The 26,856-nt window shown below is 36.2% G+C and overlaps 1 protein-coding gene across 6 annotated transcripts in view; it reads right to left on the reverse strand.

The window, feature by feature from the left end:
• The window catches only part of raskol (Ras GTPase-activating protein raskol), a 258,953-nt gene that overhangs the window by 63,974 nt on the left and 168,123 nt on the right, over positions 1-26,856 (reverse strand). For all 6 annotated transcript variants that reach the window (XM_090388960.1, XM_090388962.1, XM_090388961.1 and 3 more), the window contains one exon: positions 6,581-6,678. In XM_090388960.1, the coding sequence (XP_090245086.1) occupies positions 6,581-6,678 (98 nt within the window). The remainder of the gene's footprint in view (positions 1-6,580; positions 6,679-26,856) is intronic.

A 26,856-nucleotide genomic window follows, 5' to 3' on the forward strand; every position in this document is an offset into this window, starting at 1 on the left:
GATAACTGGTTTTACTTTGCTCTATCACCTTGTCCCCTTTAACTTTATCCTGAACTTCTCGCATAGACTTCAAATAACGCGCAACTTCGAAAATCAAAGTAAGAGACCACATGGGAAAAGCGTTATACAAACTTTACATTGACCTCACCATCTGATATAAAAGTAATTTTAGAAAATCAGCAATAAAAATACAAATACCAACTTCACATTTTTTGTTACTAAATTAGGCACATCCCAGCGCAAAAAACAGTGGGAGAACTGGCTTCCGAAACATAACATTTTCGAGACCGGACTGCAAATAAAATCTGAATTTTGTCAGTTTAATTCTGCACAGAAACATAACATTGCCTAATATACAGTAAAATGGCAATTAGAAAATAAACACAATGTGCTAGATTTAAAAAAAAAATTGAGATCTAGTTTCATTAGTTAAATACGATGATTATCAGTAAAACTTGAGACATAACCACTAAAATGGCATTATTAAAATACCATAAAATGGTTTGACTTTTGCTATTCTTTTCTTTAATACAAACTTACGGTTCATTCGGTTCTAGTTACGTGATTAGTAACTAGAACCGAATGAATAAAATTAGCTAGATAAAAATTACATTGAAATAAATATAGTATTCCTCTTAAAAGAAAACAAGTTACACTACTTTTCCCGAGATCTGATTTATGCATTTAGTAATTATGCACCTCTTGATAACCGACATCAACTCTAACTCCATATGTATTATTTCATTTTTTGAAAAATTTCTCTTAATATAATCCTGATTTGCTCTAAGCGCTTAGGTCAGTGCTTCTCACTGCGTGGCGCATTTATTTCTAGAGATACAATTAAGATAGCGTGTAGTACCTGAACACACCTGTTTAAAAAGTAAATGTATGCAATTTTTTACAAGTTAGGGTATGCACATAGTACAAAAACATTCGCGAACAGACTATCTTGAAATTTTCCGTATCCTAGCGAGTTGTGACTTGTCACAACATGATCAGTGACTCATTTAGACATTGTCACGAATAAATAAGCAGATTATCTGCAGAATGGGCGTTTCATTTTTTGTCGTATTTTAAAATGAATTACTATATTTTCGAGTTTGCATCACATTTTGTTTCAAATTAGGGGAACATGCAGACTTGCACGAAATGTTTAATAAACAGCATTCGGAGAAGATTTTATGTATCATTCGAACACTTTCCAAGAGTTTGCTTGCTTGTCCGTTGAAGATCATCCTTGCTGTGTCCCTCCCCCCCAACTCCTAATGATTTAATCGCTCGTTTGTGATGTGATCAGGGGTGATCGACGTTAACTATCTGTGAAGTTGCTAATAAAAACAGAATTTCTTATGGAACATGTCAATCAATTTTAACACAATATTTGCGATTGCCACTCGTTTCAGACAAGCTTGTGCTTCTCATTCTCACTAATATCCAGGGCCGTAGTGGAGGGTATATGCGGATATACGCCGTATATCCTCTGGATTTTTTAAAAAGGTGAATAGTGTATACCTTCTGGTTTTCGAAAGACTGAAATACGGTGTATACCCTCTGGAATTCGATAAATATGCAGAGTATACTCTCTGCTTTTCGTAACATTCATAGAGTATACCTTCTGCTAATTTTACGACCACAGCACTGCTGATATCCGCACAGAGAGTGGCGTGTTCTTGCACATCGGAATTATTATCAACATCTGCTGCTGACCCACACTTTATTTCTTCCAACGTCACTCGCAACGAATGATTAGTATATGGCTATGACCCAGAAACGAAGGCCTGGTCCTCTCAATGGAGGACTGTCTTCTTCAGGATGAAAAGCGACAAGCCAATCTCCATCAAATTGCGAAGATCATGCATATTTATTTATTTTTTTAGACTCATAAAGCATCATTCATTACGAATTTGACCCGCATGGTCAAATAGTGAAATCAGGATACTACATTATTACAAAAACAGTTCAGCAGCGATTGTGCGATGCTATTTCTAGAAAACAGCCGAAAAAAAAATGGGCTTCGGGGACTTAGCGGCTGCATCATAACCCCCAGCGCACAATTCGGAGCTTTTCATTTAAGAATTTCTTGAGAAACCCTCGACCATTAAGAATTTCTTGAGAAACTCTTGATAATCATATTACTGGATTTTGCGACTTGCGTTTTTTTTTTTTTTTTTGTTGTTGTTGTTTCACAAGCTTAAAGTCCTCCCTGAAAGACAGGAATCATAATTCCAAAAGAAGCCACCAGGAATGCTTTTAGAAGTTACAGAAGCATTGGAATCAGAATAGAATCGCCAGTAATAAGCTGATTTTATTTACTAAAAATAATCATATTATAAACGTGGAAACTGGAAATTAATGTCATACTTCTGCTTCTATTTTTTTTTAAGACTAAGTTTTATTCAACTGTGATTAATCCATGTTATTTACAATGCAGGAATCTCTTCGTGACATTCGAAATCGCAACAGGGTAAAATATAATCTCTGTTATCAGATATGTTCTCTTTCAAAAATGATAATCTTATATTTACGATTTCTATGCCTTCGAAATGCCCAACTAACTCGGAATGGATTGTAAATTTAGTTATTCTCAGCCTCATCCTTTCAATATTTTTAAAAGCTTCCAACCAGGGAAAAATTTCATATCTTTGTTATTTCATTTTCGTAATGGCATGATGCAACTAGAATTAAGAAGAGACACCGGAGGAGAACTGAGTTATGGATAAAGGAACTTGCCGTAGTTTCACTTTTTTTTATTGCTCTCACTATTCTTTTCAGAGAAAATCGTGTATCATTCCACTCTGTGTTTTAAATTATAAGCTAACTGATGAATAAAGAAACGTCTCATAATTCCAAGAGCATATTTCTGGTTTTATTTTGCCGTATTCTATGTACTTAGTTGGCATTTATCTTTCTAGTTGTATTTTCCCTAGAAATTAATTCTCCCTAGCCTCAAATGATGACATGGGATTCAATTACACGAATTCCTTGATGTTGGGATGGGGGAAGGGACATTTCAAAATTAAATGGTCTTCCATAATCATTCCAGAACTGCCTTTTTGCAGATCTTAGCAATCATTTAAAATTAATGGGCACATTTTTCAAATGTGGTAGTTAATTTTTCACATTTCACTTTTATATGCAGATGCAATTTAATATCCCAGATAACTCAAATAAGTTGTGATTTAATCACAAAAGGAAATGTTTATCACGTAAAAAGCATGTATTGTGTTTGTTTACTTCGTGGGGTTAAAGACCTGCGAAGGACATAAAAGGAATAATTAGGACAAAAAAATATATTTTTATCTCTATTGTTTTACGGTTAACTCCCCCACCCCCCAATTACTATATTCTATTCGCCCAACTTTAATCCTGACAAATATACGCCATCGGGTAAAGCTCTGGTTGGTCAGTTGCTGAAAGTACCACTATAAAAACTGACTAATGAGAGCTTTACTCGATGATGCAATTTATTTATGAAGTTAGAATGCATGATAAGAGCATGCAATAATAACTGTGAAACATGGATCTGCTCATGCAAAATATGTTGTATTTATCAGGAAGGCCCGAGGATGAAAATAGTGCTTATTATACAGAGAACAAGCTTTGTTTTCAACTTGAACGAACCTCTTTCTGCACCGCCAACCATATACTGTACTGTATTTACGTCTTGATCTTCCATAATATCCAATTGTACAGTTTTTTTTCCGGAATACTAGTATTAGTAAGACCAAATGATGATAGGAAGTGGAATTTTTCTGCATCCAAAAATAATAAAACAAAACAATATTCATACTATTCCCATTCACACAAGTTAATCATCCAATTCTGCTTTAAACTTAATCGGACTCATTGCAGCAACTACGCTCAGAGGCAATGCCCATAGGCGAACTTCATTAGACCCAATCTGTTATTCCCCTAGATTTTATATTTCTGTCTACGGGTTCTTGTCTCACCCAGAACAGACATTTCTCATTCATTTTCTGAATGAGAAAGGTCTGTTCTCCGAATCCTATCTAGTAGTTTTGTCATTTTAAGCGCGGTCTCTTGACCGGAATACAATATTCCAAATGGAGTCTAACCAATGACTTATACAGAGGAATAATGACGCCCTTCTCCCTACTAGCAAAGGTCTTATAAATCATGGACAAGACGCCATGTATTTCCTTATCTTTCTGTATACACTGCATGGAGAATTTCATGTCAGATCGAATCGTAGCGCTTAAGTCTTTTTCATCTTGATCTATATTTTAGCTTCTCTTCCCCTGACTTATACGTGTTTCCAGGAATTCTGGTCCCCAAATGAATCATTAAACTTCAGCTGCCATTTTTCGAAAAATCTGGTTTGGCATTCTGTTATTTCTATACGTGTTTTGTAAGGAAACCCAAAAGACGAAACCAGTTTCATACTTATGTCGTGACTTGTTGCTTTCATGAATGTTGTGTGATAATAATAGGATCATGCTATTATTTTTATATCTTCTAAATACCAACACTTTGGGAATTTATTATGGGAATTTGCTTAGTGACGGTTATCAGTCTACATTAATCAATTTTTTTTTGGATTCCAGAAGTCGAATGTACTTGCTGAGAGAGCCGCACACCTTAGCCCTTCCATAGGTTTGCGGGATCATTGTTCTACATTATACCAGAAAGAATTTCTGGCTACTTCTTTCTGAATTACGCTGTATATTAAAACTACTTCTTGATACTGGCTAATGTGGAGCAAAAATACTCTGTTTTCATCTCGAGAGGTCTCCAAAGTGTTTCCTAAGGAGAATTACGATGCCCTGGGAATTCATTTTTTATCCTGGAAACAAAATTCACTCACGCATGATTAACAGTGAAGGATTACAAACTATGCTTCGCGGTTGAGAAACCGATTGTGTGAATACCCTACTATAAATCGATTTTATGTAACAGATAGTTGTGATTCACGTAAAAGTAATCTATAGAGACTTTACGTGAGTAGCCATGAAAATTATTATGTTTCCGATATGATTTTCTTAAATTATGGTTAACGATAAGACAATTACTAGGAAAAATGCATTAGTTAAGTATTATCTCTTTCACCTCGATGGTGGAATTTTTATGGGCCTTTTTCACAACGTGGTTAAGTTAGTCGGTCTCGGTGGCATGGTTTTTTTCCTCCAGAAATTTGGGTGTTTCGTCCAGCAGACATATTATATACAGCGCAATATGGCCTAATTTGTTGATGCATCTAAAACCCTATAACAACCAATCTTTCATCTCAAATACTTGAAGATTTACCCAACAAAATTTTAAGTCTAGGGGATGGCAGTATCAATAGACGTCAAAATATTCAATTTGCTATGGCTAATAGAACCCTAAACCTATATGAAAAGAATACGTATAGGTTTAGTTAACACTTGGTGTAAAAAATAAAGAGAACTTTCAGAACTTTTAATCTATCTCGACCAGATCCATGCTATTACATAAAATAATCATAAATTATTAATAAATAAATAGAAAATAAGTACAGTAACTGCATAAACAGTTGAAATAATGCCGACGGGCAGACAGTTGTAAATGTTCGAATCCGGGAGCGGAGAGGTCACACGCACTATTCGACCGTGGCATAATCAGCTGGTTGGTCCCACCTTAGAGGGCAGACTAGTAGATTAATGGCACACACTCCCCTAACACGCTTCCCTAGATGGATGCCATTAGCAGTAACCTGTCCCTATCTTTTTTCGCAGTAACACCGATAAGGAATAATTCTACAAATTTTACTTGTTGGGTATAATGTTGGTTAAAAAAAGAAAGTTTAGAATTATCCGATTAATGAACCGAATTAATTGGTCATCCTCTAGTATAAACTTAACCTATTACTACATTCGAAAAAAGTGAATTCAAAACATACTCATTACTTGACATCTGGAAATTCCTTCCTCGTTCTCGACACTCACAAAGTAAGCTTTGGTAATAATTTTTTGGCAATAAAAGGGCTCATTTTTAAATTTACACGCAGGCGTACAAGGCCCTATAAACGGGCCTTGCTTCAAATTAAATGAAAATCAATTCTCCAAAATTTAAACTATACGAAATCTTTACATATGCAACAAATTCGCAATATCAGGGACAGTTATCAGATCTTATTTTCAAGCAAAAACTAAAAGCAATATAAGTTATTAAGTTTCATTTCCATTTTTTTTTAAATAAAAGGAATGGTTTACCTTTGTTTGCTTTGGTAAGAAAGAAGTAGCAAAATATCAGGAACAAAAAACTAAAAACGTTAACAGCTAATTAAAATAGTACCACTAACAGTTGGTGAAAGATTCCAAAATGGAAAGTAATTCATGAGTGATTTTCACGCTTTTAACTTTTACAACGATCTGGTTACTTAAACAAGGAAGCTGGCTCATAAATGTCCAATAATCTATTTAGAAAACAAAATTATCTTGAGTTTGTTATCAATGGGAGTGTGTTATTTACAAAAACAAAACTATCAATAAATAAGGTAACAAAGGTGATGCCAGAGTTCATTCTAGATAAACTTCAATCGCGATAAAAATAAGGATGAGGCCCATTCTTAGTACTATTATCTTATCAACTCTGTACTTACCTGTCGCCATCTATAGTACATCGTTTCCTTTCTAGTTTTGTTACACTTTTGGTTCTTTTAAGCGGATTGCTCTTGAAAGATCTTTTGGAAAAGAAGTTCTGAAAATAAATAAATACGATAAACACTGTAAAAATGTATTTTTTTAAGTAAAATTTATTTTAAAAAATATCGTTTATTAAACAAAAATAATGCACCAGTGGATGTTTCAGCAAAATGAAACATCCAGTAGATAGGAGTAATTTGTAAATGGCACGTTGGAAGAGGGAGGTCAGTAACTTGATACGTTGTAACGTGAAACATGTTGTGAACATTTGGACTTCGAGATCTCTTCACTTACTCTACTCGGAAATTGGCCGTTTTAAGTGTGGTAATTGTAAACAGAAAATCGCTTTGGATTTGTGATTTAAAGATGTCCATTGGGCCAGCACATAATATATTATAAAGTGTTGAAGATATAGGCGTTAAAACTGCTAGGTCTCATATTTTCTCCTCAACAGCTAATCTCACTGTACAAATCTCAAAATCCGCTCTACCATGGAATATTGTTCCACATCGGTGGAGAGGGTGATGCCCCCATAACCTCTCTCTGGCTTCTAGACTCCATTCAAGACAGGGCAGTTAGGTTAATTAATGATCCAACTCTTAAAAAGTCTCTCCAATCTGTTTCTGCTGCATACCTTTTCTATACACTTCCATGGGCACTGTTCTTCTGAATTGGCTTCTATAATTCCCGCTTTATCTTCCAAAGCAGTTCGAACACGTGCCGTAACCAATCAGCATCCATTCACTGTCCAACTTCAAACTCTCCGAACCAATTTCTTCATCTTTTATTCCTTCAACTTTCATTTTCTGGAAGAACCTCCCTTCATACGTATTCCTTGAAAATTACAATCTACATAAATTCAAGTCTAATGTCGGAAAGTCTTTCATCAACTCAACTCACGTACGGTACTAAGCACTATAGGTTGTAAAAAAAAAAATTAACATTACAGAATTTGTTTAAAAAGGGCACAAATGTATTATGTGTATTTTGGATTAAACTTGGCGACCAACACAAACCATTACTTCACACAAAGGTGGCCACATTTGTGTTGAACAGTTGAGGAAACGCAATAAGGCAAGAAAAAATCTACTTTCGCTGTCCCAAGTGTAAGGATATAACACTATAAATTAAATACACCTGTCCCTATCAGAAACGTGTATGCTATTTGATAATCATGCATGGACCCGATCTGCCTATATCTTCTTCACCAGAAACTCAAGGTGAGAAGGAAACCTTAGCAATACAATTCCATCATCAGATTCTGAATTTATGGTGAGCCCTCGAGGGTAGCACAGTTGGTAGAATCGCCGTCCTCCCCACAACGGGTGATTCGAGTTCTGTCGAAGACGAGAGCAATCTTTATGGGCCTTTTTCACAACGTGGCTGAGCTAGTCGGTCTCAGGCAAGGGTAGCATGGTTTTTCTCTCGTCCAACAAACAGAAAATCGACCACAGAACACACGCAATTTACAAACAGGATACACGGAGCAATGTGGCCTTAGTCGCTGTTGCTCCTAAAACCCAATTACAATTAGTATACGATGATATCCCAGTATAAAAATATATGTGAACCCAACAGTTCGCCCAAGTTAAACGATTTCGTATAAGGTTTGGGATCTAAACATTATAGCTAAAAACCTTCTATCTCTTTCCGAAGACAATTTAATTAGCTGAAAAAGAAAAAAAAAAAGTTCATGGGCAGTCACAGGATTTCTATGGAGGTGGTTTAAAGCAGTGGAACAAAACTTTAGTAATCGCATCGCAGTAAAAAAAAAAAAAAAAAATCAGCATTTTTTGATCCCACAACGGGAACCTTGCCCCGTTTGTTGCCCCAATCAGGGGTGGTCCCTCTATCTGGGACCACCCCTGATTGGCCTCAAAAATATTGTCTATTCTACAACTGTCTTTCCTCAATTTGAAACTGTGCCCCCTCAGGTTCTTAGTCTGGGCAAGACGAAAAATCCCATCAGAATTCAACTTGCTCAACCCATTCAAGGCCTTATACATCTCAATCAGATCACCTCGCAGGTACCTACTATCCATGAAGCTCTTGTTGAAAATATATGTAATAAATTTTAAAGATTAGAATATGAATATAAGTTGAGCTTTATTCTGTCAGAGAGGAACAAGGTGAGAAATCCACGAAGTATGGTGTATAGAGAAAAATATAAACCACGAAATACTTTTTTCCCAAATAACTGTTAAACGAAAAACCCAAGTTTCCGGGAGAAAAACCATGCTACACTCGCCTGAGACCGACTAATTCAGCCACGTTGTGAAAAAGGCACATAAAAATTCCTCACGTCATCGACGGGACTCGAACTCAGGTCTTTTCCAATCGGTGTGGGAAGCATGGCGATCCTACCAACTGTGCTACTCGCGAGGGAAGGGAAGGAAAGAGGTAAACAATTTTGAAATCTACGCAGAGAATATTAGAAAGGAAACCACCGTTCTACAAGTTTTAGTCTGCACACCTGGTCCTCGTGGGTAACACAGTTGGTAGGATCGCCGTCCTTCCCACGCTGGGTGGAAAAGACTTGAGTTTGAGTCCCGTTGATGAGTGAGGAATTTTTATGGGCCTTTTTACAACATGGCTGGGTTAGTTGATCTCAGGCGAGTGTAGCATAGTTTTTCGTCCAACAAAATAGAAAATCGACCTCAGAACATGGAGGTATATACAGAGCAATATGAACTTAGTCGCTGATGTTCCTAAAACCCTACTACACCAGAGTTAGTGGTGTCATTTCATTCTAAGAGCGCACAATATATCTCAATATTTTGCTGGAGTAAACGAATTAAAATCTGAATTCAGTAACTGGCTGTTGCTGAATTGTCATTTACATATGATTGCATCCATAGCCGGCGCAAGGGTTTCAAACGCCCTAGGCAAGACAAAATTTTCGCCCCGGTTGTATTCTGTACCATCCATCCGCCTATCTATCCATTACCCTGCCTACCAACAAGCTTACCTATTCCCATCTATTCATCTATAATATTATGTTGTAAATCAATCTTTTTATATATATATATTCTTAACATTTGATAAAATATTTAGATGTTATTTCTTTATTTAGAAATAATTATTACCTTATTTAATTTAATTAATTATTTTTTAACCACTAAAAAATTACATTTTGTTGGAATGTGCCCCTAGGATCTTTGCACCCTAGGTGACCGCAAGGTACACCTAATGGGTGGGCCGGCTCTGATTGCAGCGTCTCGTGGAAGAAAGGGACAAACCCATAAATGCAGACTATACTTCTACAAATACACTATATTCTATTTACAGTTTAAGCTATAAAATTAGAGAAAACGTACAAATTTTATAATTATAATAAACTCTTCGGGAACTTACCTCGTCGTCAATGTCTTCATCCAGAGAACAACATGATAAACTTAACTTAGAATTTGGTAAATGCATAACGTCAATCTTATTGGGGAACTAATAGAGAACAGAAATGCAGAAAAGACCACTGTAATTCATTATCCGTGGACATATAGTGAACAGCGCTTGGTCCTCTGTGACAGTAACACTTTGCAGGTCATGGGTCAAAAGACTTAGAAACAGATAAGGCAAGCGATATAACAAACTGATGAACAGATAATCACTGCGTTAACGTAGTTGACGAATAGCTGCTAAATATAATCTTCACTATCGAACCACGTGTTTCCAAATTGTTCAACTTGCCGAAAACATGATAATGATTCAGCTGCTACGTATATATGAATCATTTTTCATCCTAAAGCAGATTTCGTTTCGTAAAAATCTCCAGATAATCTATCAAAGAATTTCTTTAACCAATTGCTGCCTTTTCAGTCTAAAGAAATCAGGTTAACACCATGACAAGTTCACGGCTCAATTTTACCCTACCATTGGTTAAATTCAAGACCCGTCAGACCCCATGATGTTTTTCCTCTGTTCCACAGTCCAGTCTAGGCGTTGGACATCACCATTCCAGTCGAATCTTTCGAATTTTTTACATAAAAGAAGAAATCTTCATATTCTGCCGCATAGATCGGCTGGAAATGGATCTTTCTTTGCCTAATTTGAATTTTTCAGTCATTTTCTGAACATTGGATCTTCTATTCTGACGCACAATTCGCTTTAAATTGCTGTGGTCTCGTTATTCTGAAGCATTTATTCCTTTTAGAACTACATTCTCCTTTCGTCTCCCACTCATTGCATACTTTTGATGATTGCTATCAACACCAGTGATGTCCTTTGTTTCCTCAATTTTTGCTCCTCCTAAACGTGCTACAACAACCTTTCTGAAAATCAGAAAGATCACTCGCCTTCTCCCTGACCGGATCGACTAAGAAGCCCTACTGATACCGAAAACGTGACCACGTTACAACTTATATTTGCACACCGTAAGTTTAATTATCTGTTAACACCAATTTTTTTGGACAGTGAATGTACATACTGCTTCTCTTAATTGTCGAGTACTTAATTAATGATATATTTTCCCCAAATTCTAAGTATTTATTTAATTTTTCATATATTATCTTTGTATATATTTTCAATGTCACATTTAACAGATTAATGCCCTTAAAATTATTAGTTACACGTATAAATAAAAATATGAATGAAGCTCTTTAAATAAGGCACAATATTTGTTTATATTCTTAAACGTAACATTACCTAAAGGAAAGAAACCCCTGCTATTTACGTAGTGATTGTAGATTAGTTTATTTCGTGGTTCAAAGTCCAGAAAATTCCGTGATCCAACAGACACCATATCTCAAGATTACCACTCTAAAGTAGTTCAAGTGTAATTGATTTCTTCTTGATTGCTACACAAACTTATTTATCAAAATTTAATCCAGGTGGCGAAATAAAATGTGCAATCAAAAACTTCGTGTTATTGGGTAGCGTTTTTAATAATAAAATTACTCCAGAGAGAATCGCTGGTTTCCAAGCGATTGGCCAAAGGCTCTCTTTCGTTCTATTCAATAGAACGCATGCGCTCTAGCTATCGTTTTTTAATGTCTAATGGAAGCAGAACAAAATGTTTTTCATGAATATTTTATTGTGAACAACATCGCCGAAGGTGGATATTTGATATAATTGGCATCCTGGCATGCAAATTCCGTGTTTCCAATAGAAATCGATCTACCACTTTACAGAGCCGCACATTATGCAAATTACTCATGCCTGTAAAAACACAGGTTTGCGATCACATCACTTCATTCCCGTTTTTTGGTGTGCTCAGTGGGATAGCCACATCTCCAGTACTCAAGATGGCAACCCATCTTTGTTTAGATGATTCTTTGACACGGTGAGCCGTTGGACGACTTGAAGCTGGACGGAGGTGGCACGTTGGCTTAATGTGTCACGCAGTGTCGTCTCAGCACTAAGGAAGCAGTTTCAAGAGACAGAAACCATTACAAGAAGAGCTGGCCAACGTCGTCCGAGGGCTACAACCAGAACAGACTGCTATCTGGCTCTAACAGCAAGAGGGAACCTGTCATCAACTGTCTCTTGAGGTTGCTGCGGCCACAGGTGAAAACATTTCCAACCGGACTGTGTTAAAAAGGCTCAATTCAAGTGGACTTTAAGCAAGGAGCCAACCAGTGGCTTGTATCCCATTAACCCCAAACCACCGAAGAGCTCGTCGAAACTGGTGCCATGAACATGTGATTTGTGGCCCTAACAAATGGGGTACAGGTACAGTTCAGTTCTCATCTGGACACAACGAGGAGAAAAGGACACTTACGGTGTGGGGCAGAATAATAATCAACGGCCGCACCCCTCCATGTTTTTGATTGGGCTACCGTAACTGCGACTTTAAGGGTGGGGTTGGCCCAGATTTTCATTTCATGCACGACAACGCCCCTGCACACAGAGCCCAAGTGGTGAAGGAATATCTTGAAATTGAAACTGCCCAACGACTGACGTGGCCACCACGATCACCAGCTTAAATTCGATCGAGCATGTGTAGGACGCCCTTGGGCGTCGCTCTGCACGCTGACAGCCAACTCCTCTGTGAGCTAAGGTCTGCACTGGTGGAAGAATGGGATTTGTTGCCACAGAATCTTGCAGAGACACTGTTAATCGAGAATAGTTGAGGAGAGGGAATCATAGGCCGTACTGATGTCATGTGACCTTTTTGGTAATTCTTATACAGCCCCATACCAAATTTTTGTCCTCTGCACGAGTTACACCACGTTTTCTACTTGTTCCATTAATTTTGTCGAGCAGTGTACGTGTAGAATTAAAATAATACGATACTGAGTAAAAGCGCACTGTTTATTGAATTAATTTCCCATTTAAATCAATTAATTTGAACAATTAAGTTTCTGATTTTTAATTATGAGTTAAGAAAATCTTAGCTGTAGTGGAATTAATACATTTATGGCTAAAGTAAGAATATAAACGCCATTTTCATATTAAGTCGTTATCAATTTATTTTTAGTTAATTTTTGCAAATATGAATATATACTCAGTGTCAGAAAATATTTGATTAAGAAAGAAGCAATTAGTAGTAAATTGATCCACTGAAGTCTAGTTTCGTAAAGTGAGAAGCCAGCAAACTGCTTCATCTTCCCTGAAGGATTATTTTCTACTGGAAAACTCTATTAATACAGATTATTATCTTCGACCTCCTGAGATTGTAAATTATTAACATCAAACGCTATTATGTAAACTTTCTTCTATTAATATATTTGACCACGCAAGAAAGAGTTACATCAAAAGACTTACCATTAAATATAATCTTCCAATTAAATGCAACGAATCCTCATTATTCACATGAAAAGGATATCATTACTAAAAGATTAAGAGTCTATCATCGTTAACGAATAACTGGTGGTCTTATAATCTCTCTTTCATTGCTGATGACAACAGAAACTTATGTGTAGGATGATGCCACTTAAAGAACACTCCAGAATGGGATTTTTTTTAAAAACTCGATTCCCTAAATTCTAAATAATCTCTCCATCTTTAGCCCTTATAATTACCAACAATTCGCTTTGTGCTTTATATAATTAAAGAAAAAAAAAGAGGGGGGAGAAATACGATTAATGCAGCTATGAACAACGCCATTCAGAAATTGCATTATTTCCAAAGAAGTACTTTGGCTGTCTGCGAAGAAATGGTTTTCGAATTTGAACAGTAAAGTCGCCATTTTTTTGTCTATCAAAAGTGCCTGCATGGAGTGACTAAAAATAAAATGCAGTGTACATTTATCTATAATTTAACTGAAATCTGAAGTTTAGGAAGACCGTTGACTTCTATAGCACCATGGATGATTGAAGATTGAGAAATCAGAAGAAATTTGTTGATGATGGTGTTTGTATTTTTGTGTGGTGTAATAATTTAAGAATTGCATGTGAAGGTAAGTTTGATAAGTTTAGAGCTAAATCATGGATAGCAGTAATACATATGGCTGATTGTCAAATGTGACTAATTTAGAAGAAAGGAGTAGAACTTGACTTACATATCCTGTTGCAACAAGAAATAAAACAAGATTAAGTTTTAGAACTGAAGTCGGCCAATTTACCTTTCCTATTAGTTTTTGGGTAGGACAGTGGTGATAATCATCAGCACTCCCCACATCGGGCGGGAAAGGCCTGGGTTCTAATCCCGTCGATGACCAGAAAATTTTGTTGGTTGTTTTCACTCCTTGACTCAGTTAATCGGCCTCAAGCAAGAATAGCGAGGTCTCCTCAGGAAATTCCGATTTTTTGTCCAGCAAACAGGCAAACCGACCTGAGAACTCACCCAATTCGTGAACATAATACACATTAGTAGATGAAGTTGTTCTCGAGTAGCCCTAATATTGCAGTTCATAACGGTTCGTGCATATTTCAGTTTTGGTTTGTTCAGCGATGGCTGGTTAAAACAATAAGTATAGGGTACTGTTATCTGAAAAATTGTGGATATAAATTTCAATTGGATGTTTCAAAAATAGGTGCAAAAATTCTGGGACGTATTCTAAAGCCAAAATTAAGGGAAAAAATAAACAAATATTAATTATATAAACATGTGTCCATTCTTAAAGGTTATGGGTTGTTCAAAAATGGATACGAAGTTTTTAATACTTAAAAAATCATAAAAATTACATGACTAAGCAGACACGTATCCTACAAAAGTTGTTGTAGGGTTTTAGGAGCATCAACGACTAAGGCCATATTGCTCCGTGTATACTGTCTGTAAATTGCGTGTATTCTGTGGTCGATTTTCTGTTTGCTGGACTAAAAACTGGAGTTTCGGGCAGAAAAAGCCATGCTACCATCGCCTGAGACAGACTGATTCAGCCACGTTGTGAAAAAATGCCCCAGAATCTACCAAAGCGTTTATTCCTTATTTACAGGGAATTCATTATTTTTACTATTCAAATCTTCACAACAATTTTTTAAATTCAAATAGCCGTAATGTTTAGAATCGGGAGATCTTTATTTATTTCCCAGAATCCTTTTTGCACATACTTTTGAAACACTGCATGTGAGCATTAGTTAAAAGCTTTGCGTAGATTTTTTTTTTTTTTTTTTTAAATATATAACTTAGCAGTTGCGATTTTCACACATCAATAACTCGCGCTGATGACCTATATCTTTCCTTGTTACTAGTAGCAGCAAACTTCAAAGTGAACGTTGCAGCAGACATTGATCACGAAATGCAGACTTCGGTGAATGAACAAAGGTGACAGAAGAACATCAAAGTCAGAATGCCATTAGCCATTAAAGGTCTCGTTGGGGCTACCAAGATAACCCAGATTCTGGTTCTGGGCAACTAGTACAACTCGTGGACTGTTCTCATAACTGCAAAAAATTTAAATGGAATGAATGATATTTGCGGGGAAAGAATTTACCTGTTTGACATCCTTGACGATACCTACATGCTGGGTGCCTCACCCAGCATGTAGGTATTTGCTTGTACAATACAGAAGAGGTTGGCCAAAGTTCTTGAAAGATTACGGCAATTAGTGAAGTAAGGGGCACTTTTGAGTCAGAACTGAAATTACATGAGCAATGCTTGAACAGACTGCACAGTGACAAAGCATTTTATAACAATATCCATGAAAACGATCATTTCTCTAATGAATTCATTTATTAAAAACTGCCATATCGAACTTTTGATCGACTCACATAGAAAACTAAAAGCAGTTGAAAGAATATCGGTTTAGAATATATTCAGAATTTTGACCAAATAATTCTATGAAACTAGCGCATATGCAGTTGATATGCACTAAGGCTTCCTTCCCTGGTTTGACAGGTGCCAAAATGTATATTGAAAATCATTACTCAGGAAAGTTTCAAACTAGTATAAAAGTTAGCTGTTACTGATTTCTCCATTTCTTTAGAAAAATTTCAAGATAAAAGGATGGTAACTGAAGAGGTAAGATTAGTTTGTCTATTTAAGAACGTGGATGTATTTCCTTATAACATGAAAAACATCAAAGGAATAAGAGTATAAAGCCAACGAACCGACGTAAGTTCCACACTGCAGTTTTAGGAACCCCTCTGAAGAAATCAATGGCCAGAAGATTTCTTGGTATTCAGATTAAACAAGATTTCACCAATTCTTTTCTAGCATAAAATCAAACAAGAAAGAGAAGAGGAATGTATTCGGTATGATAGGGAGAGATTTATCAAATCATCGCAGGAGAATGAAAGGAAAAGGAGGATTACAGTAAGTCAGCATTATCTTTATGTATGGTCCTGATAATCACTGTCAGGATGTAAAAGAGGCACAAATATAGATGGACACAAATTTTCGGCTTTATCAGAGAACCAGAAATCCTAACTAGCATTTGGGTAAAAAACAAAATTTTCCACATTTCGTCATTTAAAAGTAATGCTGGATTTCTTAATATGTTTTAAGAATTGTGGCTTGGCATATGCGGCAATCATCATCAGCCATTTTCAATCCACTGCAGGATGAAGGCCTCTCCAGCAACTTTCCAGTTCCTTCTGTTTTGAGCACTGGCCATCCATTTATTACTCAAAAACTCATGAATTTCATCTATCCATCTCCGCCTTTGTCTTCCAGGTTTTCTTCTAGCTCCTCTTGGGTACCATTCTGTTATTTTCTTAGTCCATCTGTCATCATGTCTTCTAGCTATGTGTCCTGCCCCAGACCATTTTAGTTCTTTAGTTTTGATAAGAATGTCCTTTACTTGAGTTTGCTGCCTAATCCATGTGTTTCTCTTCTTATCTAACAGTCTGATTCCCAATATAATTCGTTCCATTCTTCGCTGTGTAGTTCTTAGCTTCTCTTCCATTCTTTTGGTGAGTGCCCAAGTTTCACTTCCATAAGTCATGGTGGGGAGTATACATTGGTTCATTATTTTACGTTTCAGACAAACTGGGATATTGCTCTTCAGTATGTGACTATATTTCCTGAATGCTATCCATCCAAAATTTATTCTTCTCTTGACTTCCAGCCATTTATCATTATTACAGCTAATAACTTGTCCCAGATAAGTATATGACTCCACCTTTTCAATTACTGCTCCTTCAATCATTATTTCCCTTTCCGTGGCATACTTGTTCATCATTACTTTTGTTTTAGCCATATTCATCTTTAGTCCAAAATTCTTACTAACTGTGCATAACTGATTAAGATTTTCCTCTAATTCTTTGGGATCGTGGCTTATGACCACAATGTCATCTGCAAATCGTAAATGGTTTAGGTACTCTCCGTTCACATTGACTCCTTTCTGCGACCAGTCTTTATGCGGCAATAGATAGCACTTAATGGTTACAGTAACATTAATTTTTTAATTAACTAAATAAACAAACAAAACAAAAACATCGCAACAAAAGGAAATCATCAGTTAATTCTGAAGATAAAGTGGTACAACTGGAAAATTTCTTCTATTCTGACCTGGTAATGAACCTGAAAAATTTCCCTCCTTTTGAATAACGCATCTTTTTGTAGTAAGTAATGGGATGTCGCTTTCTCCTTCCATTTGAAAACACGCCAACAAATGCACTGAAATAATGATATTTTACTTACGCATTTACACTCACATTGGGTGGACAGTTGGAGGAATCATCGTCTTCCCCACACCAGGTGGAAAAGACCAGAGTTCGAGTCCCGTCGATGATGGGAGAAATTTTTATGAGCCTTTTTCACAAGGTGGTTGAGTTAATCGGTCTCAGGGAAGGGTAGCATGGTTTTTTGTCCAGCAAACAGAAAATCGACCACAGAACACATAATTTATAAACAGTATATAAGGAGCAACATTGCCTTAGTCGCTAATGCTCCTAAAAAAAATCATCCACATCGCTCAATTAAAATAACGTTGACTATATGGAGTAATATAAAACGGAGTAACTGTAATCGTATTGATTTCACAACAGATAGGTGAGCACTCGGAAAATGGGTTCTTATATCATGAGAAGGGCAGATGGAACAGATACTAAGCAAATATTTTCTACAGTAACAGCATGTGTCAAATGCAGCCAATCTTTTCCACCTCGTAGACGCATAGCGAAGTCAATTTCTGGCCTTCACGTTGGTCGGGGTTTCCTTCCTTAGAGCATGACTATTTTGGTTAGAGTGCGTCGATTCTTATGGCGCTAGATTTTCTCTTCACTGTGTACGAGTATGTGTAGTGTGTTCACGGGACAGATTTGTGTGTTGAACAAGCTGAAAATCCCCAAATAGCACTCAGAAGAAATCTTATTCCCTCAACTTGAGATCAGCTAAGTGCAGTCCCCCAACTGAACAGGACTTCCAGTCTCCGATGTGATTTGATTTGAACCCAGACCTCTTGAAACGAGTGACAAGTGACGAACACATTGTACTCTCACGGAGACCTTGGTTTCAGGTGCATGATTTGTAATGTAAAGTACTATTGATATCCAATATTTTCTTGAAAATCGCTTCATTCCACAAGTTGCATTTTGACTACTGGTATTACAACGTTCTATTCAAGAGTTCGGCAACCAATTTAATCTTTATTTATCTTTCAATTGTAAAGCCGTTGATAATGCAGAGACCAGTAGAAGAGGCTGAAAGTGGCCCATAGATACAGTATTAATTTATATTTATTTAATAAATGCTTTATCAAAACAGATAACAGATTTTATGAAGCGTGGACATTTTTTTACTTTTTTTTAAATATTACGAATACATTCATAAGAATCTGTTTTTAATAAAAAGGGCAGTGGCCCTTCAGCTTAAGAGGAATCAAGAAGAGTACCAGCAATACAAAAGCCCGGATGTCATGCATCAACTTCAGATTTATGGTTCAGTGAGTTTTAAGGTAACTACTTATGTTTTTATTTCAACTGTTGTTATAACTAGAAAAGGCCGTGCTAAAAAATATTTAAAATAACTAGTTCACGTTAATTTTTAAACGATAAATTTTAGGGATCCTTGCACTCCACCAATGGAGGATCCAGACTGCTTTTCTACTTATCCTGAATTTCTTTTCAATTTATGAATACCGTAAAAGAACTTAATGTCATAAAATATTGTAATTGTTTCAATTTATTCAGGCTCAGGAGAGGGGATATCACCCCACTAGTGGATTTATCACTGCTCGCCGGTTACGGATACTTTTTTTTTTTTTTTTTTGTTTAATATACAGTGCAAGTCAAAATTATGCACACACATTTCAACAACCATCATTTGTGACCGACGACTGATTTGTATTATTTCTTTTTTGAGATTGGCTGAAACCATAGCAAATTTTTGAGAGAGCAAATAAGTCAATCGAATGGTATGCGAATCTTCAAGGACATAAATTTGAATCCTTTTAGATCTCGATTACCGCATGTAGTACAAGAGAGATGATCCAGATCAACGAAGACAATTTTGTGAATGGTATTTTCATAAAAATGGTGAAATCGGCACTTTTGAGGATGCAGCTGTATGGTCTGAAGAAGCTGTGTTCAATCTAAATGGACATTTGGATCGTCACAACTGTGTTACTGGCCAGTGAAATCCTCACCTCGCTTTGCAGAAAGATGTTAACCTGACAGGGCTAATTGTATGGATGGGACTGTCCTCTCGCTTGATTTTGAACATCTTAAATGATGGTTTCCTTTTAAATAAAAGCCAAACATAATTTCATCTGTTAAATAAATATATAAATAGTAATAGTATTCGCCATATAGTGCAAGGAAGCCAGAGGCTTCTGCTGCACTGGCAGTCACAACGGGTAACTACCTGAGAGGGCAACTTGTTCTAGCAATCAACGACTCGCTGGCTAAAAAAAAAACTTCTTAGAATGTAATCTAAACCTCAAGCCCTGTAGTGTGAATTTATGGGCCCCTAGTTCTGGAATTCTTTATAACAGTGAGAATTCCACCTTCATTCATTTTACTAATCTCTCTCTCGTAGCCTTGTGCCTGGTTGCCAAGCTCTGTAGCCCACATAATCGGAGTCTTTTCTTATACGGTCGTCCTTCTGCCGATTTCATCATTCGAACTGCCCATCTTTGGAACCTTTCAAGAAGCTCAATGTCTTTTTTCAGATGAGGTCTTCGTACTTGAACACAGTATTCCAAATGTAGGCTTCCAATTGCCTTATACAGTGGCACTATGACCTCCTTATCTCTATAGGATAACATTCGATAAATCATCGATAGGACACTATAGGTTTTCTTGGCTGCCTGTTTACGCTGTTCAGAAAACTTCATATCTGCCTGTATTGTAATTTCCAGATCCCTTTCCCCCTCCACTGTTTTTAATTCAACCCCACCAAGTGTATAATTTATTTTTGGGTTGCTATTCAGCAGCATTAAAACATAGCTGTCACTTCTCAGACTATCTTTAAAGTCTGTTCAAGTCAGACTGAAGGAGCGCTGCCTGGCACTGATCATTAACGATTCTACCAATCTTTACATAATCTGCAAATTTTGTCACAATGCATTCTGTCCCTATCATTTATGAAAATGAGAAACAACAGTGGACCAAGAACCGATCATTGACGGACCCCACTCCCTAGCAATCCATCTTAGAATCTTACCAGTAATTCCAACGTGTTCAAGCTTATGCAGTATCCTCTCGCGAGGGACCAAGTCTAATGTTTCACTAAAATCTCAAACACATAATTCCAGAATATGGTAGAGTTTATCAATCAAACGAAGTAATATAAACAAATGAAAATAGCCTAGAAGCTAACAAGATCTTCTCAGTTGAAAATCATCAGATATCCAACATTTCATAGTTGATATACATATTAAAATAGCACTGCAGGAGATTTAAAAAAATAATAATAATATAAACTTTACGAGAAATAGCTATAATATTAAGAGGGCGCTTTATGTATCAGTTGATTTCTTCTGCTTCAAGCAAAGAAATGTACTTAAGGGACGGTTTACACACATGTTTTACCGCTCTAGTAAATAATCCCGGGTTATAATGGCACATAAATTGAAACCACAACACATTTTCAGCAACAGCCTTATTTCCCACTACGGTCGGGCGAAGTTCTGTCGATGTTTATCAAAAAAGGAGACGATCGTAGACTCCATTAGTGTGTTCGGTTAATATCACTCGGCACCAGCTTAATTTCTCTCCCAACGATAATAACTGGGACATCGGAACCAGAAGGAAGTATGGCAAGTATCGATTTTATTTTATTTTATTTTTTATATATATATTTTAATATCAAGGCTAGCATTTACATCGCGTAACTTAGCCTTAAATATTTGTCAATTTAATACAAAACGATAAAGTGGACATGGACTATGAAAATAAACGTTATCAATTCGTTTTAAAAACGCAACAAAAGAAAGCGAAGTTTATACATAAAATCTCTAGACATGTAGTTGTAAAAATTATTGCCGAAAGAGGGAGCAACGATCACTTTGGGCTTGCTTGTAATGGGGAGAGAAAAAAAGGGAAAAAAAATTTGCCAGTAATAATTAATTAGCTGCAGGGTTAAAATCATTAAATAAAGACATGACCTTTTCCTATTGGTTCAAAGCATGTTAAAATTATAATGCCGTTAATTAAATATCTTAATTAAGTATATATTAAGTATTAGGAGCCATTCACAAATTACGTACGGCAATACTTTTTTTTTATATATATAAATTTTGGGGAAAGAAGGTTGTTGTAAAAACTAGAGGTAGAAAGAATAAATGAGGAACAGGAAAAATTAATTCGATTAATTTCAAATTGAACCGCGATTCGATGTTGGACATGAGACAGGAGCTGAATGAATGTGTGATAGGGAGTGGAGTTAGTTTGTGAGTCTGGAATCGTAATTAACATTAACCTGATTGTCGTCTTTTGGCTGTGATGGCAAATTACAATTTTTTTTTTTTTTTTTTTTTTTTTTTTTAATATGGTTTCCCCAATAGTTTCTGTGGAAATCTGGAAGCAGGTGGGCAGGAGCAGCAGTGCATAGCACACGCTTCTTGATTAGACCGGGGTTCGAGCCCGCGTCCTCCGTATTTTCCCAAAATCCACGTCCTCCGTATTTTCCCAAAATCCACGTCCTCCGTATTTTCCAAAATACGGAGGACGCGGAAAGGTCAGGGATTGACCATCGCATATCCCCGGAGCAATATGGCATTAGTTGCTAATGCTCCTAAAAACCAAATAACAACAACAATCTGGAAGCAGATATCTAGACAAGATCACATACTAGTTGTTTTTTTTATGTGAAAAAGTAAAATAGGACTGGGTTTCAGAAAGACAAGCTAAGTTTTCTTCTCTCCACTGGAGAAAACAACTTAGAAAACAGCATTTAGGGAATTGGTAATGGAGAAGTTGAAGCCGTTTGTGCTGGGAAAGATTTTCAAACTGGAAGGTGGAATGTAGGGTGCTTCGTCGACAAAACTACCGAAGATTTCCAATGAATGGAAAGTCATTTATGTATCAGAGAAAAAGATCAGATCGATAGAACAATGTGGTAGAACCTCAGCATTATTTGAAAAGTTGGAGGACAGAGCCATCAACCAGAGAAAAAGCTGGCTACCCAACCACAAAACGCAAAGGTGCACCATAAAAATGGTACTTGCGGATCTTTATAGCAAACGCAATCGAATGCCTTAGAAATGTCGAGTATAACTGCTTGAGTTTCTCTTTGAACTTATTCCAAGATGAGTAATGTAAGCCAACATATAACACGTTAACAATATTCAAAATGGATTCTACCTGTATCAAACCGGTTGTCGTTTGTTGAACGAAAAACCCATGTTAACTCAATCACATTGTGAAAAAGGCCCATAAAGGTTCCTCTCGTCATTGATGATATTCGAAGGATGGTGATTATACCCACTGTAACACAAGGGCTTATCAAACCGGTGATTTGATACAAATGGAATCCACATTGACGATTGTTAACGAGACTGAAAGTTTTAATATAGTGTAAGAATTGGTGGTTGATTTATTTTTCCATTCATTTGGTGTGGGTTCAGTGATGAAATGGTTACGTGCAATGGAACGGTAATTGGGAGGGAAAGATTTATCTCCCTTTTTAGAAATTGACTGGATACATGAAAATTTCCATGCAAAATGAAAAATACCAATAGAATGAGAATGTAAAAAGGGTGTTCAATAATCGACCAACAGAGAGGAGCTTCGCTTTTGGTAGGACAGGTTCCCAACTTCTTGATTACACTACTGCCATTAATGATGTTAGAGTTCCTGGTATTATACGTTTGGATGTTCTGTTTGGAATCCCCATAAATAGTAAATAATGTATTAAATTAAATCGTGACGCGAGGGCTGTGGGGTACAAACAAACCACGAGTTAAAAACAATGACCCAAAGGATGGTAAATCCTATTGTGATTCAAGGACACCTAAATAACTAGTCGAGATAAATTTAAACTGTGTGTCAATCAGTGATATCAAGAGCATTGGTATTATTCATCGTTATGTTAATGACCTGAGTAGCGGTCATTAACACAAAATGTGCAAATATTTTTAGATGAGTTCATAAATTTAATTCCATCGATGTAATAGTGGAAAGTGCTTTTAAAAATGTGCAGAGCGAGAGGGAAAATCAATTCCGTGTATTTAAAAGAAAGGAGTGGAGTAAGTAAGCTGCCATCGAGAAAGAAAATACCAGTGTGAAGTAGAAAGATAGATGACCATAACGATGTAAAGATGTACACAAATCCTTTACATTCACTTGGAACATCTCACAGAATCCGCTCCTACTAAAATTCAATAAATCGCATTTTTGGTTTGCAAGATACTATCACACTTACGAATCAATGCCATTTATCGAATTTCTTGTGTGGGTTCGGATCAATTCTAAGATTGATTTCGTTTGGCGTAAAGCAATAGAGTAGTCAGAGATCCATTAACACTCATCGGATCGTTGTAAGCAACCACTGTAAATTTATTAAAGCAAACTTCGTTAGCAAGCTGTTCTGTTTCAAAATTCGTTTATAGTAAATCTTTGGAAGGAGCAAGGAGGAGCCCTTGCTATGTTTAGCAATTGCTGGACTGTTGCACAACCTTTGTAAAATACTTATAACAATAGGCCCTAAGGAAACTGGCTGTCTGATTATAATTACGCAATAGAGAATCAGGATTCTCCTCTGCTTCAAACAGCTTAAATGAGATGTTTTTAGCTGGTTGCTAGCACGTTTTCTCTTTTACATCAGCATTAGCATTTGATAATCTTTATTATTTAACTGCTGTTCCATTCATCTTTTGTGGGCGTTGCTCTGAAAACACGTCAGATAAAGCCATGAGATATACTATCCCGTTATTAAGGTTGTTTGGAGAGTAGTTGGCAGATGGAAGAGGGGGATAGGGAAAAGCAGGCGTTCATTTGCCGCGTTTCCACCCAGACCAAGTTAGCACCAGTTCATTTTCTACAGATTTATTGCACGAGGCAAACTGTTTCGTAATTGCTCTTCCTAGAAAGGCAGTAATCTGAAAGCAACCTTCGTTGACCCTGCTGTGACCGTCTCTTACGCCGGTGTCAGATAATGACTAATGTCATTAACATTTGGAAGAGAACATTCGGGCTGCCTAATTCTGCCCACCCCTTATAGATCTGTACCGTTAATTGATACAAATCGTAAAGGTTGAAGGAAATAAACATCAATACCTTTTTTTTTTTTTTTTTTGGTTAAATGATTTTTTTTTTCCTTTGCGGTATTTCGTCTAACTCCGTGAAGGTGGAAAAGGGTCACCTTCAGAAAATCGATCACCCAGGCTATGAGGAGAAATATTACTTCTGTGATCAGAGAAGGCGTCTCGCTTATGGAGGAAATTACTGGTTGGATAAAGGTCACGAGAGTATTATTAGAGAACAAGAAAAGTTGACATCTCAAAGATCGGCTTTAATTCCTCTAAGGTGGAATTATGTCAACAGAGAGCTCGCCCTGTTCGGCGGATTACCAACGCATTCACTCATGCGCAGTCGACACCTTCACTGATAGGTAGAAGAAAATGAAAGGTGTGGAACAGATCGGTGGATATCTGCCTGCATTATGGATATTTTGAAAGAGTTTGGTTAAATGCAAGCAGTTCCCTTCCCAAATCTATCATTTGTAATAAAACGCCAAACCCACTGTTTTATTATGAAAATTTGTGCATCCACTAATTTTTTTTTATCAATTCCAAGCCTCAATTATCTTATTTACCTCTCTCTCTCTCTCTCTCTCCATTACTAAACGTCATAAGAAAAACGATGGCAAATGTCATATGTGCACAGCAAAGCGCCCACTAGCAGAGAAAGAATTAAAATTAATAACAGTAATTATTGACTGAGAACTCGATTATATATTTACGCAAAAGCACTGATATTGCCATTTCGCATTCACCATTTAATCTCCAGGCCCCTCAACTTCTGTTTCTCCCTATATTATCAACAATTCCTTTTAAGTATCTCAAAAGAAAAATAAGAAAAAAAACAGCCACTGGAATCTAACAAACTAAATGCAGTATTTATTTATAGGCAGCAAGACGGTTCAATACAGTAAAGTTGTAAACCGACCCTCAACGGTATTCCAGACTAACTGAATCATTTGCAAAAAAAAAAAAAAAAAAAAACGTTACATGGTGAATAATTTAATACCTTGTGCAATATGCCTAGTCTGAGCGTATCGAACCATTTCCAGTGCTACTAACAAAATTCTAATTTAAAATTCCACGCAGAACACATCCCTCCAATGACGCCAAAAATAAACTTCATTGCAAAAAGATCGAACACCTACCTCCCCACATACCACCACCAAACACAAAATATGGCTACCTGTGTAAATACAGTGTATTTTTAGTGCAAATATAAAAGTTTATAACATAAACCAAAATTGTACTGTTTCAGCTAAGATTAGTTCCAAATTACAACTACAATTCCTAAAATTAATTATTACTTTTACAGTATTATACAAATAAAATTAAGCGGCTTAAATATTATTCATGCTTCCCAATTAATAAATTAAACAAATTTCACTGTTAACAGAAGTTTGTTTTCTAAACCTACAAAAAAAAATCTTCAATTTACTTAACTTTGTCTACTGCGCAGACAGTAATGCGCATGGAAATTGAAGCGGAAGAATACATGCATACGTATCATTTTGTTATTTGTTTTTTTTATGAATTGCAAATTAATATTAATATTTTATTTTATTTAAGGAATATTTACATAATGTATTGGATTTTATTATTTATGAATTAAACATTACTATAGAAAATAACCTTCCAGATAACTGGAGCGCATGCCCAGTAATACACGAAAGTTTAAAGCAATACTGTATGGACAGTTGCATAATAAGCATACATTAATAGATAAATATGAAGAATTTTTTTATAGGGAAGAAAGGCGAATATCGAGAAAATGTTTCAATGGAATGTCTTCAGGCGTGGTATACAAATTTCTTTAGTTGCACTGAATAAAAAAAAATTAAAAAACATAATAAAGTATAAATATTATTTGTTTTTTCCCTTCAATGTTCGAGGAAAGTTGACAAATTAAAAAGTTATAATTGCTCACTTGAAAAAAAAAAATGAAAAAGGAGGTTAGAATTTAGTTTTTTTTTTTCTAACCAAAGTTTCAAATAAACACGTTACAAAAAAAAAAAAAAAAGTTAACCCAATTTGATACGGAAGTTATAAAAGAACGTCCAGATGTTGGACATAAGTTGCTCAAATCTTTAAAACGTTAAAAGAAATAGATATCCTCCCAGGGGTATGGGAGGATATCAATTTCTAAACATGGGATTGCTATGAATCCTCTGAATTAATCCACTGTAGATATATGAAGCTAACTTGGAATATCCAAGTAAAAATGTTACTTCCACTTAACGAATGATTATTTCTTTCATTGTTTATTAACTTTTGTATGCCTTTTGATTA

This window comes from Mastigoproctus giganteus, chromosome 14 (genome assembly GCF_048544385.1).
Source record: "Mastigoproctus giganteus isolate SK-2022 chromosome 14, ASM4854438v1, whole genome shotgun sequence".
In the NCBI taxonomy this organism is placed as follows: domain Eukaryota; kingdom Metazoa; phylum Arthropoda; class Arachnida; order Uropygi; family Thelyphonidae; genus Mastigoproctus; species Mastigoproctus giganteus.